The sequence below is a fragment of the Nilaparvata lugens genome, chromosome 4, assembly GCF_014356525.2.
Source record: "Nilaparvata lugens isolate BPH chromosome 4, ASM1435652v1, whole genome shotgun sequence".
Classification (NCBI taxonomy): domain Eukaryota; kingdom Metazoa; phylum Arthropoda; class Insecta; order Hemiptera; family Delphacidae; genus Nilaparvata; species Nilaparvata lugens.
The window spans coordinates 27,361,478-27,379,667 of NC_052507.1; the positions used below are offsets into that span (position 1 = coordinate 27,361,478).

Genomic DNA, 18,190 nt, shown 5'->3' on the forward strand with positions numbered 1-18,190 from the left:
AATGTCAAAAGGGTACTCTGATTTTTAATTTTTATTCACTAACTTTATTCACTTTTATTATATTGTATAACCTTGTTGAGTCCATCGAAGACCAATTAAAATACTGAATAAAAGACTATTCACCTACCACAGATTCATTAAAAATTGAGATGCCGGTTTCGGTTGTTACACCATTATCAATCTATGGTAAACTCTCTGGTTACTGTTAAGAAATTGATAATGTTGTAACAACCGAAACTGGTATATCGATTTTTAAGAAATCTGTGATTGCACAATATCTAGTATTTTTATTCTTTATGGATATCACCTTCACAACTACTCAGAAAGTCAGTAATTTAAATGTAAACACTACACTACTTATTTTTTTAAATAGATGAATAAGTAGTTTTTGAGATTTAACGTGTAATTTACCACTAGCCAAGGAGTATATTTCCGCAATGGAAAATATATCATTTTTTAATAACTTGGGCATTAATCTAGAATATTTGTGACCTATTGCAGCAAGTTATTTCTTCTCAAGAGTTTTTTTTTCACAAGTGAAATTTTCCATCTTCGACCTTGCTTGCTACCTTGCTCTTTGACAGGACTTAGCATAGCATCTAATCACAATCCACATCTGAAATATAATTGATCTAATTACCAGATGAAGTTCAACCAAGTCTTACATTGATTGATTTCCGCCGATAATATACTTGTATATAATGCTAATACTTGTAAATAATGTGATCGAAGATCATAAAATTACAAATCACTCGTTGTAAGACATATTAATAACTGGAATTAATGGAGATTAATCAATAAATGAATAGAACAGTGATGTTTATATTGGGGTGGAGCAAAAATGGGAAATGTGAAATTTATGTAATTTATTATCCTGGACCAGATTTGCAAAATGCACAATCACCTTCTACACCCTCTCCGCCTACAACCAAAACTAGCTACCAACTTTTGATACTTACGATGTAGAGAAAATTAATTTATGAGTCAAGAAAATTTTTGCAGATTGTAAAAAATAATATTGATAATATGTAAAAACGCACTGTTAAAGAAACTGAATAAATACTTGGTGTTTGTCACCCTCCGAATTTCGCTACCCTTTGCAGGTGAAATCGCTACCACCCTTGTAAGCTTGTAGTCGTGGAGAATCATTTATCACAAATGAATTATAAATAAGGAGTTACAAAGCAGTAATCAGTTACCTGAGCATAAGCGATTACAAGTTGAGCGAGAGTCTTCTTATCATCGGGGTTCAATTGGAGGAGTTGCTCCAAGCTCTGTGCAGCCACAGCCGGCTCGCCCCCTCGCAGATGGAAGTCCGCTGCTTGCCTCCACAGCGCACTCAAACGGCCGCTGCTTACCTAACACACATCACACCAATCACTTACCAATTACACTATCATCAAAATCACACAATAATAAAATTACTCGTCGTAATGTTCACCACTTATTCATTGAAAAAATGAGAATCCAGTTTCCATAATCACCCCATCATCAATATCACTATTGAATTCATTTTAAACTGAATTTCTCAAAGTGTTTGTTTACTTCAATGATACAGAATTGAACTGAACTCGGTTTCAAGGACACTTAAAAATATAATGGAACAATAAACCTATAGATTCAATGGCATTAGATTCAATAAGTGTCCTAGAAACCGAGCCTTGAACAACTTTTTCTTTTTCAATACATAAGTTGTATCAATTTCATGTCTAATGTTCATGCCCATGACATAATCTCCTTCACTGCAACTAAGAATGCTATGAAACGTTATCATCAGATAATATTCAGGGATACCAGCAGCAAACGAGGGGTTTTCAAACATAATCACTTATTCTCCATCAAAATACATGTTTCATTGAATATAAATTTGTATCAAATTAATAAAAACAATATAAAAATCGAGTAGTACCCTTTATTTTTCAAAAACTTTAAAATAGTTCAACAAGTTTCGACCCTAACTTAGGTCATTTTAAAGTTTTAAGTTTTAAACAAATTAAGGGTACTACAAGATTTTTATAATGTTTTTATTAATTTGTTGAGAAGTAAACCATGTGAATGAAGTGTTCTTATGAAATTTGCATGAATATATATTTTGGTATAAAACAAATATATAAATTTAAACTTGATAATGTCGATTAGATGCAGGTTCTTTTTCAAAATTATTTCTTTAATATACGAATCTTCTCTATTGAAGTGATAATAATGTGAAATATCTGTTCTATTTTTTGTTTTGAAGCATCTAAATTTGAAAATTTACTTTGTGAACTTATATTAGTGGTCTGAAAATTTTGCGAAGTGAAGAGCTACAAGACTTGACCTATTTCGGACTATGTGTAACCATATCTAAATTGGGGAGAGGAATAGCACAAGGTTACCTTATTTTTCCTCTCCCTATCATTTATATGATGTATACTTATTATATCAATCAATAAAGAATAAAGAATAAAAAGAAGTATGTTTTCCTGTGACATTTCATGACCCTCGAGATCCCCAGACTCAATGACTTGACATAATATTTTGTAGTGGTAAGTTACTTCAAACACGTCCACACCATGAAAAACTCATACCTTGGCAAATCTGAAGCATTTAGTCATGTCTGAAGTGGCAGAAAGTAATCAATAACTTTTTGAACGTGTACAGGGATATTATAAAAATAAGGAAAATCTGCAGACAAGGAAATGGACATCATACTGATGTTGCAATCCACAATCAAATGATTGTTCTTGATTCCTGATACGTAGTATATGCAGTAGTCTCAATAATTCGAGCTAATTAGGACTTAATAATGTGGTAAACCAGTACTTTACTTGATTTGAAAAATTGTTACACTCACTTTGTTCTTTCTGTACCAATCGACAGCTTTCTGAAGCAGTTGAGATGCTGCATCTCTGTTCCCTTGCGCCATGTACAGAGTCACTAGAGCACTCACTATTCCAGGTTTGTACAGTAAGTCTCCAAGGGTGTTCAGAAGTTGGGTCGCCTCACTTATTTTTCCCTGGAAAATACATTTGTATTCATTGATGACATGCGTGACAGATGCAGAAAACAACATAATATTCCCAATTCTCAGAACTGTGGAATATTCTATGCAATTTCAACCTATAATTATAAGTTAAAATTATTCAATTCAATACATTATTAAAGTGAATAGGATTGAGACACAACATAGAAAAAACATATTATAAGTAAATAGTAAAAGCGAATTCTTCTTAATTCGATCTCATAGATACATTATGATTGAAAAATCTTATCACTTTCGAATGTTTCATGAGAAAAGGACTTATTTACAAGATAATACTAACATTTTTTTTTCTTAGTCTTATTTTATTAAAATAATTTTATTGTGCAAAAAAGCTCATTTTTCGCAAGATACGATGAATAAAATAATGGCTCAAACTTTAGATTGGAATCCACTCACAAATGAAAGAAATTGAGTAGCCTTATTGGTTCTTTCGAAAAAAATGAAAAATCAAAATTATTGAATGAAAAAGATACACAAATTATTTTGAAGTTAAACATAATTTCAAGAATTGTAAATATTCAAATAATATTATAATGAAGGAAATTCATAGAAAATGTTGAAAAGTCTAAAATCGTCGAAGTAAATAGACCTACACTACATCAATTTATAGTTACTTGAAATTTCATGAATTGGTAAAATTCGCATGATATAACAACATAAGCTGGAAAGTTTCGGAGCAATTTTCATATGTTTCACGACAAAAGAACAAAATGCAAGAAAGCGAGTAATCTAACTATGCAACAAGTAATCTAATTCATAATATTACTCATTAGATGAAATAAAAATCATGGGTAATGCCAACAAAACCCACCTCAGTCAGGAGTAAATGAACAGCGGCCAACTTCATTTCTAGCAATGCGTGCTTATGGCTGTCTGCGAACGAGGTGAGCAGCTTGGTGGCATCCGCCAGCTTGCTATCTCTGGCTAGACTCATCGCTTTCACCAGAGTGATCTTAGCTGCCATTTCAGGGTGCTGCTTCACCAGCTTGTCGCACAGCTGCACACAATGGTCGTTCTGAAAACAAACAACTTACATTAGTTTAGTTTCGATACAAGAGTTTTCCGATTAGGCTGAAATATTAGTGATTTTAGCATTAATTTGTACATTTTTTTATAACTATCAGAGTTTTTTCTCTGATGAGGGAGATTCCCACACGAGCTTGTGCGTGGGTAGTGAGATGGATGATAATGATGAGAGATGAGTGGGCTCCGAACCACCGAGAAGTGATTTTTAAACTCATAAATGAAAATTAGGGCCCGGCCCATCTTCTCGACAAATGGAAACCTGAATGTTTTATATTAAATTGTCAATAAATGGAATACGATTACTGTATTCAAAATATTGATGTGATTCATAGTATCACAGTAGGCCTACTTCTCTATACTATTGTAATTTTCTATGTATTTATGGATAGATCACCTGATTATTGTACATGGCGAACAGACACTGATTAAAAGCGATGTCGCGACGCTGTCGAGATGTCAACTTGTGCTGCAGACCGTCACTGGTCGCGTTTTTCATTTTTTTCTTCGAATCGAAAATATTTTGATCTCTATTGATGGCAACACTGTTAGCACTACAAATGGCTGTCAGACCGATGTCATCCGGTTTCCTTTTCAGTGTTGCATTATAAATGGCCTGAGCTTCCTTTTCTCGGCCCTGCATTTGAATGCAATATGCCTGTTGTACTCTGAAATGAGACAATGAAAACTTACTATGGAATATAAACGATACAAGGATAGCTTGATAAAAAATAAGTACCACGAAATTAATAAAAATTGAACAATATAAATTACACATTGGCAAGGAGAATGGATTGTAAAAGAACTAATTACTCATACATAGGAGAATAATTAAATCAAAATGATATCGCAAAGCTCAACATCAATTTTCATATTTTGAAACGATAATGAACGTTAATATTCATAAATTGACGAATAGCTTGTATGAAGTTCGAATCGAACTGACAGAAAGCAGTTCAGGCTCTAATATTGAATACTGAAAAAATAAATAGAAAAATGTAAGGGAATCTACAACAGTTAACAGAAATGTACCGTGAGGAAAATTATAAAATTCAACTATAATTTTATGATTGTTTGAAAATATATATTGGATTGAGAAAACAGTTTAAAAAAATATGTTGATTTGGAAACGTTATTAATTTTATTGGCTTCTTCTGGATTGCAGATTAGACAGCTATTGAGATCATAATCCTCTATTATTTTTGAAGCGCTGCACTTTTGACCAATCCCTGTCAGAGATACAAGTTGTTGTTTCATACAAAGTGAGAGACTATTATAATAATTATGAGTTCAGTTATAAATAATACTTATACCTAATGAGATTATCAAGACATACTTCTGAGCTAAGGGTTGCTTGCGCAAATTATCTTAAATTATTTATTCGAATAATCAGTAATATGATATACAATAATTTACCTGATAATTCCAAGTTCTTCATCTATTTCTTCTTCTGTAGCATCCTCTTGTTCCAATGATTCTCGGCATAATTTCTCAGCGACTTTCAATTTACGCTCTGCTTCCAAAAATTGCTTCTTTCCAATTAAGGAACAAGCTGCATTGTAGGCCAACTCATACGTTTGTTCGCGAAGTTCAGGTACTTCTTTAGTCTGAAATACATGGAAGAGGAGATCTTCAATACTTGGTGGTTTTGACTTGATAAAATAATTTAGTTTTAGTTTTATTCTAAGTCATTGACCAGCGCTGCTGGATAGACTGTGTCAGGGTTTATAAAACATGTCACAAAAAAGTTTCAAAATGTCATCTCATTATCAAGAAATTCACTCAGGCTATAGAATGGATGCTCCACCAAGAGAGACTTCAAAACTGCTCGGAATTGTCTATCACTTCCACTATCCTTGACCCACTCTGGCAGCTTATTAAACATTTTGAAGGCAATGAAAGGATAACACCTCTGAGTCCTTGCTAAACGGCATCTTGGCATGTTGATAAGGTGAGTCTGACGGGTTCCATAGCCATGTATCTCACCACGAGTATCAGCACTCCTAGGTCTGTCTCTGATGCGAACCAGACATTCAAGAATGTACTGATTTACAACAGTAAGCATTTTTAACTTGTTGAAGAGTGGTCTGCAATGAGCCATGTGACTAGCACATGACGGTCTGCCCATGACTAGCACACGACGAGCCTTTTTCTGCAGAAACAGCACATCACCAAGTCGTCCAGAGTGTCCCCCCACAGGTGAAGTCCATAACAGACATGGCTGTGAAGCATGACATAGTAGACAGTGAGGAGGTATCCGGCACCAATTTCAGATTTCAACTTTCGCAGAAGATAGAGCGCACTGGACAGCTTGGAGCAAACATTGACAATATGACTTGTCCAGCTTATTCTGGTATTCAAGGAGAATCCCAGCAACTTTACATCAGTTTCCACTCGACCAGCCTGTCCAAAGGAGTAGAGAAGCTTCTATATCTTGTCCTTGTTCATCAGCAACTTGTTTTGGTTGAACCAGCTCTCAGCAGACCTCAAAGAATCATCAGCAGCTTGCCCCAGCAACTGCACATCACGTCCTCTATTGATCAGCGTAGTGTCGTCAGCATATACCAAAGCATTCATTTTCAGACCAATGTCATTAATTGCAATGATAAAGAGGAGAGGGCCCAGAACCGATCCCTGAGGTACTCCATACTCTACCAATTCACTGCTTGAGGTGGCTCCATCAATACTCACCACCTGACGTCTGTTGTCAAGGTAAGTGGACAGAGTGCTGGAAACTGCCCCACCAATTCCATATGACTTCAGCTTCTTCAGCAGGATACCATGAGAAATGCTATCGAAAGCCCTACTAAGGTCACACATTGTAAGGCACACTGATTCTCCTTCCTCAAAAGCATTGGTGATTTCCTCTATAAACTTTTCAACAGCAGTGATGGTTGATCTACCTTTTAGAAAGCCATGCTGGCAGGATGAAAAGAGATCCTCACTCACAAAATAGGCCATCAACTGCTCCCTCATAACAACCTCCATGATTTTGGCAAAAACAGACTCAATAGAGATTGGTCGAAAACTACCCATCATAGTTCTAGGGCCCTTCTTGTACACTGGAACAGTCCTGGAAATCTTCAGCTAGTCTGGGAGAACTCCCACGTTTAAACTTTGATTCATACACTTTGTGAGTGGAGCAGCAATCGGATGAATGATTCGTTTCAGTACAGGAATGGAGAGGCCATATACATCCTATGAGAGTTTTTGATACCAGAAACTATTCGTATCACAGTGGCGGCCTCTTTAATTGGCCTCCAATTTGTAAAGGCTGCACCAGTGAGCATAAACATCCTCCCCCTGATCCACCGGAGTCAATACAGGTATGTCTGCAACAAGATCTCGAACAACTGACAAAAAGTAAGAGTTAAATTCATCAGGTCAGTTAATGAACTCATCACAAAGTTTTGATAATCACATCAATTCATTTATAGGAACGTGTGGAAGAAAAACTGTATTAAAACAGACTACCAGGAACTTTATGATAATTAGGGTGGAAGAAATCCTTAAGAAAGTGAGTGGTGATTAATTAACGGAAAAAATAGAAGTGCTTGAGTAATATCATGAACTAAATAAACAATAGCTTGAATCTGTGATAATATGGAGAAACGTGTAATATGAAGTAATATCCAACCAAGAGAAACGAAATTATAGAATCTCAACTCATGATACGTAAGTTGAGGATCTAGTAACAAAAATGTGACAAGTCACAATAAGTAACTTTCCAATCTGATTTTTTTTTTCATTAATAACAGCCTGGAATAAATATTCAACGAAGCACTCGAAAAATAGATGCACATCTGCATGAATGATTTGAGATTATAACATGCTTGAAGATTACGTGATTATAATTTTTAAAAACATTACAGAACATAGGTCAAATTCTTGCTTCAAAACCTTAAATTAAAAAAATCGTTGTTGAATGACGAAATGTATGTATGATCGGCCCACTTACCGATCCCTCAATACTCAGATTTGCAATGACTGCCGATAAATTTGTCTCCCTCTCGTCTTCATATTCATCATTACTATTTTTAACAACATCTCTATACACATCAAAGCATTCTTCGTACCTGCAAAAATTCAAATGATATATTTGCTAGTTCCATTTGCATAGCCTACATTACAAAAAATCATTTGGTTGGAAATTTCTTTCATAGAATTTTAAAAAAATCTATTTCTTTCATAGAGGTTAAATATACTTAATAACTAATGATACGAATTAAAATTCAATAGAACAAAATCAGCCTGAATAAATAGCAATATTTTCTGCATTTGGAATTATATAATTGATTAAAATAGGAAGTACCGTAGTTACTATTCTTAGCTACTATACCGTAGATTTTCTATTCTTGACATCATATTTATGTGCAGTACAAGGGATTCCACCAACCTTTAATCACTATAACCATAATATTGAATATTATTAGAAGGATTATTTAGTTCAAAGACACTGCTAGAATATTCAGAATTTTTATTATCATTTAGCCCAACTGAAAATCAATGCTTTAATAATTTAAGAGGTTCTCAATCTAACTATAGTGAGGTCCACGTTATAATGGTAGTGGAGAAAGATAGCTGACACCGGTAGCTGATTTAATATTAAATGTTCGTTCTTGTTTCAAGTAATCAATTAATTTTAATATTATTTTCGAATGATAGATTAATAAATTGTCATAATTGAGATTAAATATTTTGCTAATTGGTTATATTTCAAGAATGTTGAAAACGATCTGACAACGTTGCGGAGCAACAAAAGGATAACGCTATGTGCGCAAGGATATCTGCTTTGTCGCATGATAGACAAGGATAGCAGCACCATTTCTAATCAAGTACTGTCATTATAACTTGGAACTCACTATAGACAATAGTTTTCTATCCTTGTCATCATGATATTGAGTAAAAAGTGATCCAATTACCACACAATCAAGTGGTAATGATTTTAAAAGTAAGAGGAAATCTGAGTGATTTAAATGTATGAGTATTTGTTGAGTATTTACAATACTTTGTTTTTAATTTACAAAATTAGTTTTTAAATTACAAAATTAGTAATTTTGTAAAGTAATTTTGTAAAGTATTACAAAAAGGTATGAATGTAATCTGCGTGTAGTAGGCTACACTTATTTTTCACATGTTGCTGGAAATATGCCCCTTGTACTGCGATAAGCGTTCCAAGTTTTTTTTTTATCTCAGTTCCTTAAATTCATTTCAGTGACTTATGCGGGATTTCATATTTGATGTATGCTTTACTTTGTTGGTCGATATTTGGGGGTTGTTTTTCAACGGCTTTTTCAGATGAGCTGGGACAGATAAATCGGTACCCAGTGGAATAATGTTTTTAACAAAAAAGCACTATCATTGCTTGAGAAGGTTTTGTAATTGAAACATGATCAAAGGTATTATCTGATTATCATACGTATACATATATGTAGCCTATATTATACATGAAAAATACGTATTATATTATACTTAAATTAAAAGTATAGTTGAAATTTGACTCACCTTTCTAAACGATACAAGATTTGAGCTTTTAATTCTTTAATTTTAAGCGTAACTTCATTGCATGATTCAACAGTTTTCAAAGCATCTAGTGTATTGTTGAGACGGTATTGGCAATATGCTTTCTCAAATATCATAGACCTGAAAATGTAAATTTTAATTTTAATTGGGCCTATACATTTTCATCTATTATATACTATATATTATGTATAATCAAAATTGAAGGATGATCTATTATGGACTGTTCAACGCAATTTGTGGGCTGCAAAAGCAAAGCAATCTAATGTTGCCCTACTGTTTACTATCTAGGTGTAGACGGCACTTCATGAATTCAACTAACAAAGTGATTAGGCCTGAATATTGGTATCAATGTATTTTTAATTTCCACTAAAAAATAAGTCTTCAGAATGTATACTGTATTTCTCAACTGATTAAAATCTCTTATTACTTACTTTAAACATAATATAAATTTGTAGGAGCATCCAAATAATGTAATCTATATTATAATAAAGGAAAGAACTGGTTTGTACATGTACGGGATAGGCAATTCACAAGTGACGCATCATCCAGTCTGAACTAATGGACTGGTTAAATTGAAATTTTGCATATAGGTTCTTGATTTACTAAGGATGGTTATAGACCTATTTTCATGAGGATGGTTAGGCCTAATTCTCCAAGTTCTCAGTAGGTCAAGTTTTCAGTTTGTCTAATTTCTAATTAAACCCTTGCGGAGCACGATACAAATTAAAAATAAATTTATACTAGCAGCTCACACTTTCAGTAGTTTCCATCCATGTCCGGTGATCGCCAGACAACTTGTTTCAATAAATAGACCATTAATTTAAGATTGTAGCAGATAGCTCGTTTCGTGAGGCAGCACTCTCGCTTCATAAAAATTAAAATTCACCATAGCGTCATCTCAAAACGGTATTTTTCATGTATTTTTTCATGGAAAAAATACAGAATAACATATTATGGAATAAAAAAAATTCCCAAGAGCCTAAAACTTTTCTTTTTTCCATAATGGACGAAGAATACATATACACACTAATATATTACCTTCTTTATTATTTCAATAAACTGTCCATTTGATGTTTATGTAGTTGTTATAATTATTTTTCAATATATTTCATCTATTTCAGTATTGCGTTAGAACTCGTAGAGAACGGACGTATAGTGGAGTAGTCAGTGATAGTGTAGTGTAGAAGTAGTGAGTCAGCAGTTTGTTCGCCATCAAAAGTGGAACAAAAATATTGCATCGAATATCGGTCATCGACCGCGGAATTCATGCAAGCAAAGCGACCTGCTTTTCGCGGCCGTTCTAAAGCTCGCGTTCGCGTTTCCTTGTGCGTGAGTGTTGATACGAGGGCTGTTTGAAAGGTATGTTTTCAAAATAATATGTCTAATTTAGTGAAGCCACCTAGTATTCCTACAGAAGAGCAAAGAGAACAGGGAGCCACTAACGACAGTATGGACACCAACACCATGCTAAATACATCAGAAATCCAGAGTTCACCGGATAAATATATCAAATTAAATAAACTCGAAACTTCAACCGAGCAGGTACTTTTCATCGCCTGGAAAGAGACCGATGAGAAGAGGAAGGAATTGGAGAAGAGCAACTTAGAACTGTTAAAAAAAGTGCAGGATTTGGAGGCAAGATTTCTGAATATTGAGAAGATTCACAGCTCACAGCCTACCAGCTCAGCAGCCGAGAACTACTCAACAAATGAGGAAGAATTGGCCAAAGAAACGGAATGGATCAGGACTCGTACTAAGCGGGCTACCAAGAAGAGGAAGCTTAGTACTCCATCGCCAGAAGTCAAAAATGTGTCTGCAAAAAGAATTCAACAGAACTTAAATTGTAAAACCACTGACATGGAGAAGAGAGAGAAGAAAGAAATGCCACCACCCCCAATCATAGTGGATGGTATCAAGAATCTAGATGGACTCCTTAAGAGTTTGAAAAAAGTGTCGCCAGCTGACAAATTTAGAATAAAACTCTTGAGTAGAGAAACGTTCAAAATAAATGCAGTCGACTCCGAAACTTATCGGAATGTTACCAGAGAACTCATTAATGACGGATTTGACTGGCATTCCTATGAAGATAAGCAGTTGAGACCAATAAGAGTAATGGTTAAAAAACTTCATCACTCTTGTAGTACGGACATGATACTGGAAGATTTGAAGACACGAGGATTGAAAGTTCTAGAAGTTCTAAATAAGCTAAAGTGGAAGACAAGAGAGCCATTAGATATGTTCATAGTCTCATTCAACGCGGAAGAAAATATAAAAAAAGTTTTTGAACTTAAAAATATACTTGGTTGCAAAGTGGAAGTGGAAGCACTGAAGAAGGCCAACCTGATACCGCAATGCAAACGATGTCAAGCATACGGTCACACACAAAAATACTGTAACAAGGAGCCAAGGTGTGTAAAGTGTGCAGGTAAACATCAAACAAAAGACTGTACAAAACCCAGTGATGCTTTACCAAAATGTATTCATTGCGGAGAAGCACATCCAGCCAGCTATCGAGGCTGCACTGTCGCAATCGAATTGCAAAAGATTAGAAACTCCAATAAAACAAAAAATATTCCAGATTTACGGAAGAACACAGTGAAGAATATTCCACCAAAAATCACAGAAAATACACAAACCCACAATCCAAACAATGAAAGCGCGGTTAAGAAATTAACTTTCGCCCAGATTGTCTCAAAAGAAAATAGACCAAAATTGGGAGAGCCAAAAAGTGAAGTAGGAGATAACAATAATATTTTGCAGCTCATCTTGGCAAAACTGGATAGACAAGAACAAATAATTACCTCACTGCAGTCTAAATTCCAGAAGTTAGAACAAAGTAAACTACTGCAATTCAAATGATTCATTCACTAAAAATAATGGAATGGAACGCAAATGGATTGTTACAACGGCAACAAGAGTTGGAAGCAATTCTAAACATAGAAAAAATAGATATATGTCTTATATCTGAGACTCATTTTACAAAGCAGTCGTTTATAAAATTCAAAGGCTATAGGATCTATCATGCTTTACATCCCAGCAATGTCGCAAGGGGTGGGAGTGCCATCATCATCAGAGACAATCTACAACATCATGAACAAGTGAAACTCGAAAGTGATAGAATACAATTGACAGGTGTAGCAGTGAAAGCAGTAAATTATCATTTTGTTGTTGCAGCTATTTACTGTCCTCCCAGATATTCCATCAGAAAAGATGAATATTTATCATTGCTTGATATGTTAGGAGACAAATTCATCCTTGGTGGAGATTTCAATGCAAAGCACGTGCATTGGGGATCGCGCTTAACAACACACAAGGGAAGACAGCTCTATGACGCAATGAGAGAGATGAGGTGCGAAGCTCTTTCAACTGGTAAACCAACCTACTGGCCCACCGATACGAGGAAAATCCCAGATCTTATAGATTTTTTTCTGACAAAGAATATATCGGTAAATTATTTGCATTTAGAGGATAGTTTCGATCTAAATTCGGACCACTCACCCATCATTTTGACTCTCAGTGATTCAATTCTACAGAAGGAAAATGCTTGTCCTGCGCTAGTCAACAGCCACACGGATTGGGATGGTTTCCAAAAGATGCTGGATGAAAGAATCGAGTTGAACTCGCCATTAAGAAACGAAGAACAGATTGATCGGGAGTTAGAGAAGTTTGTTACTGATATCCAACAGGCAGCATGGTGTAATACTCCACAATTCAGAAGAAGAATCACTGGAAATAATTACCCTGCGGAAATCAGAGAAATGATTGTGGAAAAACGAAGAGCAAGAAGGAGATGGCAGCAATCACGTTCCCCTCAAGACAAAAGAGTTTTAAACAATCTAACTCAAGAACTAAGGAGAGAGATTCAATATATCAAGAATGAATCAATCAATAATTACTTGATAAACTTAACAGCAGAACGCAGTACAGACTACTCACTCTGGAAGGCAGCTAAAAAAATAAAAAAAAAAACCCATTCATCAATCTCCTCCTCTCAGGAAGCAGAACAGACAATAGGCAAGGAGTAGTGATGAAAAGGCACAGACCTTTGCAGATCATCTTGTAAACGTTTTTAAACCAAACAACACAACTGAAGAAGACACTTTAGAAGCAGAGGAGAACATCTTACAGCCAAATCAAGAAATAATGTGTGTCACAGTAGAAGAGGTGAAAAGAGAAATAAGAAATCTGAATAACAAAAAGACCCCTGGATTCGAAATGATAACTGGCTTAGTCCTCAAGCACCTACCAAGAAAAGCAATAGTAAAATTAACACACATTTTGAATGCCTCTTTCAGACTCAAATTTGTACCAGGAATATGGAAAGTAGCAGAAGTTATAATGCTACTCAAGCCAGGTAAAGAGCCACATGAAGTATCATCATATAGGCCAATATCATTGCTACCTGTGCTTGCCAAGTTGTTTGAAAGGATTTTACTGAGTAGGCTAACACCAATAATTGAGAGACAGCACATAATTCCAAATCACCAATTTGGCTTCAGAGTGAAACACTCAACAATAGACCAAGTGCATAGGATTGTGAATGTAATAGAGAAGAGCCTTGAAGAGAAAAAAGTTTGTTCAGCAGCTTTCCTTGATGTAGGGCAAGCTTTTGATAAAGTGTGGCATGAAGGTCTTCTTTTCAAACTGAAAAAAGTGCTACCAAAGCAATTTACAGATATATTAAAATCCTATCTGACTGACAGATACTTTAGAGTCAGGCATGAAAATTCATATTCTGATTTGAAGGAAATAAAAGCAGGAGTTCCTCAAGGAAGTGTTCTAGGACCATTTCTCTACCTACTCTATACCAGCGATATTCCCAGCCTTGATGAGAATACTACAGCAACATTTGCAGACGACACAGCCATATTATCTACCAAAAAAACTGTAATATGAGTGAATTTAGAAATAACCAAAGAACATCAAATTAGTTGTTATAATTATTTTTTCAATATATTTCATCTACCAAAAAAACTGTAGGCTAATATGAGTGAATTTAGAAATAACCAAAGAACATCAAATACAAAATAGACCTATTAAAGTACAACTTAATTTTAAAAATATTAATTAAATTCTAAAATATTTTTTCAAATGATTGGCTAAAATATAGGACGAAAAATTATACATACAGTATTAATTTGTTTGAATTTATATTCTTACTCACTCTGCAAACTTAGGTTGTTTTGAAAACGCTTGTAGAGCATCTTGGAAGCGGGATAGCTGGATAAGGCAAACAATCTTACAGTGGAATGCCTTTTCTTCATCCTGATAGTGATGGAGAACTGAAAGATAATTGAAAAAACTAAAGAGTCTGTAAAATCAAACAAAATTTAGATGTTATTTCATAAATAAAAATTAGTAGCCCTAATTAAGCCTACATACATTTTTAGGCAATATTTCAATATTATTTGAAATACAGTGTACAGTTATAAAAGTGCTACATTTGATACTTTCAATATTGATAATACGTACACCAGATACGGAACAGTTCTCCTAAAATTTATATCAAGAAGAATAGTACTGGTGCACTCAGTGTCCTCTAGATTTTGATGTTGAATACATATACAGCATTTTATATAGTCTCAACCGAGTAAAGGAGAATGGAGGTTTAAGGACATTTGAAATGTCAGTGTAATGTATTTGAACGAGAGTTAGCGAGTTGTTACTATTGACTTACTAAAGGCCAACGTCGTTGTCCGTCTATTTATCATGTTTTACAATAGCTTTAGAGAGAATTGATCAATCAGTTTCAAATTTTAACATTTATTCTTCGAACCTTTTTACAGGTCAAGTTTAATGGACAACAAAATTGACTCACTCCTTCACTCTTTTTTAGGATATAAAAAGAAAAAATATTTTGATTTATCATTTAGTCAGCTGAAGAATCATTTCATGCAATTACAACAGTTACGGTATTACCTCAACATAGAAATTGGAAACTCAAAGGATAAGCCAACAATTAAAGCAATATAAATGCATATTTAAATTCTTTGCCAAGTTAATAACTTTGAAAATTATTTTTTACCTTTATGTGCAGACTTTAAAGCTCGTTCATAATCCCCATTTTGACAGAATTTGTTGAGTTCTGCATAAAGAACTGAAACTGAAGTCACATTCGTACTTGCCATATTGGCTATACCTTGTGGTCTAAAGTAATAAGTTATCCGTAATGAACCTTCCAACGACTAATTAATAGATTATCAATACTAATATAACTAATTTATAATAAACTCATAATAAATTTTTATACCACTTACAACTCGGATAAAGATAATACAAAATTATTGTAGGTTAAATGCCAAATAGCAGACAGACGAAATATGTCACAGCCTGCTACAGTACAATTTTGTGCCGCCGCAGTGAATCGTGGCACATTTTCCAGACGATTAATTGAGCATTGAGTAAAAAAATATTTTATCATAAACATGATTTTACAAAATTTTGAGATATATATGATTGTTGTACTATTTTCGAGAGAATCAGGATATTATTATATACATATTCAAATGACTGCTCCCGAGCGTATTTTGCCTGGAAAAACCTTTGAAAAGTTGCGATTGCTCGAATAGAGAGTACACGTTTGTAATTTATTTGAGAAAATAAATTTTCACTCTAATAGTGAGTTATCAATATTCTCTAGTAGTCGGTCAAGGAAAGGTTAGTGAATTCAATATACTCTAATAGTCAAGTCAAAGAAAGGTTACAAAATAAAGTTTGAAGACAATTTTTAACCCCGCAGTTCTGTTTAGGGTAATAAGGAGGTAAACATATTAAAAGTCCCCACCCCTACCCAATATGCTGTGTGGGTGGGGGTGGTTCAAAGGTACCACCTTTTGTTTTCTCGCATATAACTCGAAAACTATGTATCTTACAGACATAATTGTTACCGAATACTGTATACAAAATTGAAGCTTACATAATTTCCTACAATACGTATTAATGATATGATGTATTATTTCACTATACCAAGTTTTCCTTCCATTGTTATAGCATATTCAACTTTGTAGTTTTGAAGTTTTTGGGTAACCATATATGCTAGAAATTAAAAAAAGGTGTCTTTCAACCACCTCCATCCCCTTAACACACTCTTGATTTGTTCACTTCCTTACTACTCTAAACAGAACTGCGGGGTCAATAATAATTGTCTTTCAAACTTTTTCTACTACCTATACCCTTTTTTGAACATTAATTTGCCTGGACTATAAGTGCTTGTTTCTTATTGGATAGGATAAAATTCATTTCAAAACTTACTATTCACTATTTTTATTATTGGATCAATTGCTAATACAAATCTTATGTTCCCAGTGCCAAAAATTACTTGAAAATATGGCACTTAAGAGTTGAGTTTGTTGTATACTTTTAATATTCATTCACTTTTTTAGGGCTACTGAAATAATTGAAATACAATAAGTTATCAATTTTATTTTATCACAACACAACTACCTAGTTCAAACTCTTCAAGTGCCATTATCAAGTGTAAATGGCTCTTGAAGAGTTGAAACTAGATGTGATAAAATTAAAGGGTCCTTGATAATTTTATTATTTTCCAATAGGTACTTTCAATATTTGATTACTTATATGATACAACACAATAGCCTTTATATTTATCATCTAATAAAATATTCACCACACATGCAAGGAAATGCATAAATGATTCGACAGCAGAATATCATGCTTGAGATTGAAATATTAATAATATTCTAGTAGATCGTTATAATAGGTATACCAAAAAGGATGGTCGGTTTTGAATGATTGTTCTATCACATTTCCAAGTTTTTAATTGCCTAATTTGAAGATAATGAGATAATTAACAGAAGTGGTACTGTAACGAGCTGCAAAGGCCTTAGGGACTATGGACATCTTCACAAAACTCCACGGTACAGGACAAACCTGTACGAAATTTATCAAGCTTCATTTTTTATTATATATGGCTAGTCATATCTTCATTTTTTACATTTTTAACAATACACACATCAAATACATGATTAGAAAGGATCAACAGGCCTAGCCCAAAACTGCTCCCTTTCCGAATTTTGATAGTAGTAAGCCAATGTCTAAAAAGTAGGTTATGTTGCTTCACTTTGAATCAAATTCCGAGTCCAGAAATAAAATTTAGAATTTAGTATGGGATAGCCATTTCCGCAAAAAGACGCATAGCTTTAGATTATATATATATATAATATATATATATATATATATATATATATATATATATATATATATATATATATATATATATATATATTATATATCTATATATATGAGAATAACCAAAAAAATGGTACTTTTGAACAACCCCCAACCCCGCCCTTAGCACAAGTGGTAGGGGTGGGGACTTTTGACATGTTTACCTCCTCATTACCCTGATCACAGCTGCGGGGTGAAAATTGTCCTCCAAACATTTCCCTCCATATAACTCTCCGTTGACTAGACTAATAACCAATAACGCAGTTTATTTTTGATTTCTCAAAGTAAAATAAAGAAGTAGTTTTCTGGTTCAATATAGAGAGATGTTATACTGTATCGCAGGTTTATCGTCGGGAGGAAAGCTCTCAGCAGCAGGGGTGCCCAGCCCCCCCAAGGGCAATGGCGCATGTCCCCCACAATCCAATTGTAATGCCC

The 18,190-nt window shown here is 34.2% G+C and overlaps 1 protein-coding gene across 2 annotated transcripts in view; it reads right to left on the reverse strand.

The window, feature by feature from the left end:
• LOC111051962 (signal recognition particle subunit SRP72) overlaps positions 1-18,190 on the reverse strand; it is a 33,677-nt gene that overhangs the window by 11,815 nt on the left and 3,672 nt on the right. Inside the window, exons 1-9 of one of the 2 annotated variants that reach the window (XM_039427240.1) lie at positions 15,594-16,304; positions 14,733-14,850; positions 9,551-9,688; positions 8,004-8,121; positions 5,462-5,652; positions 4,443-4,713; positions 3,834-4,037; positions 2,834-2,995; positions 1,200-1,358 (exon numbers count right to left, since the gene is read on the reverse strand). In XM_039427240.1, the coding sequence (XP_039283174.1) occupies positions 1,200-1,358; positions 2,834-2,995; positions 3,834-4,037; positions 4,443-4,713; positions 5,462-5,652; positions 8,004-8,121; positions 9,551-9,688; positions 14,733-14,850; positions 15,594-15,696 (1,464 nt within the window). In that variant the 5' untranslated portion in view covers positions 15,697-16,304. Of the gene's footprint in view, positions 1-1,199; positions 1,359-2,833; positions 2,996-3,833; positions 4,038-4,442; positions 4,714-5,461; positions 5,653-8,003; positions 8,122-9,550; positions 9,689-14,732; positions 14,851-15,593; positions 16,305-18,190 lie in introns of those variants that run through there. The other variant, XM_039427241.1, reaches the window with a different exon arrangement.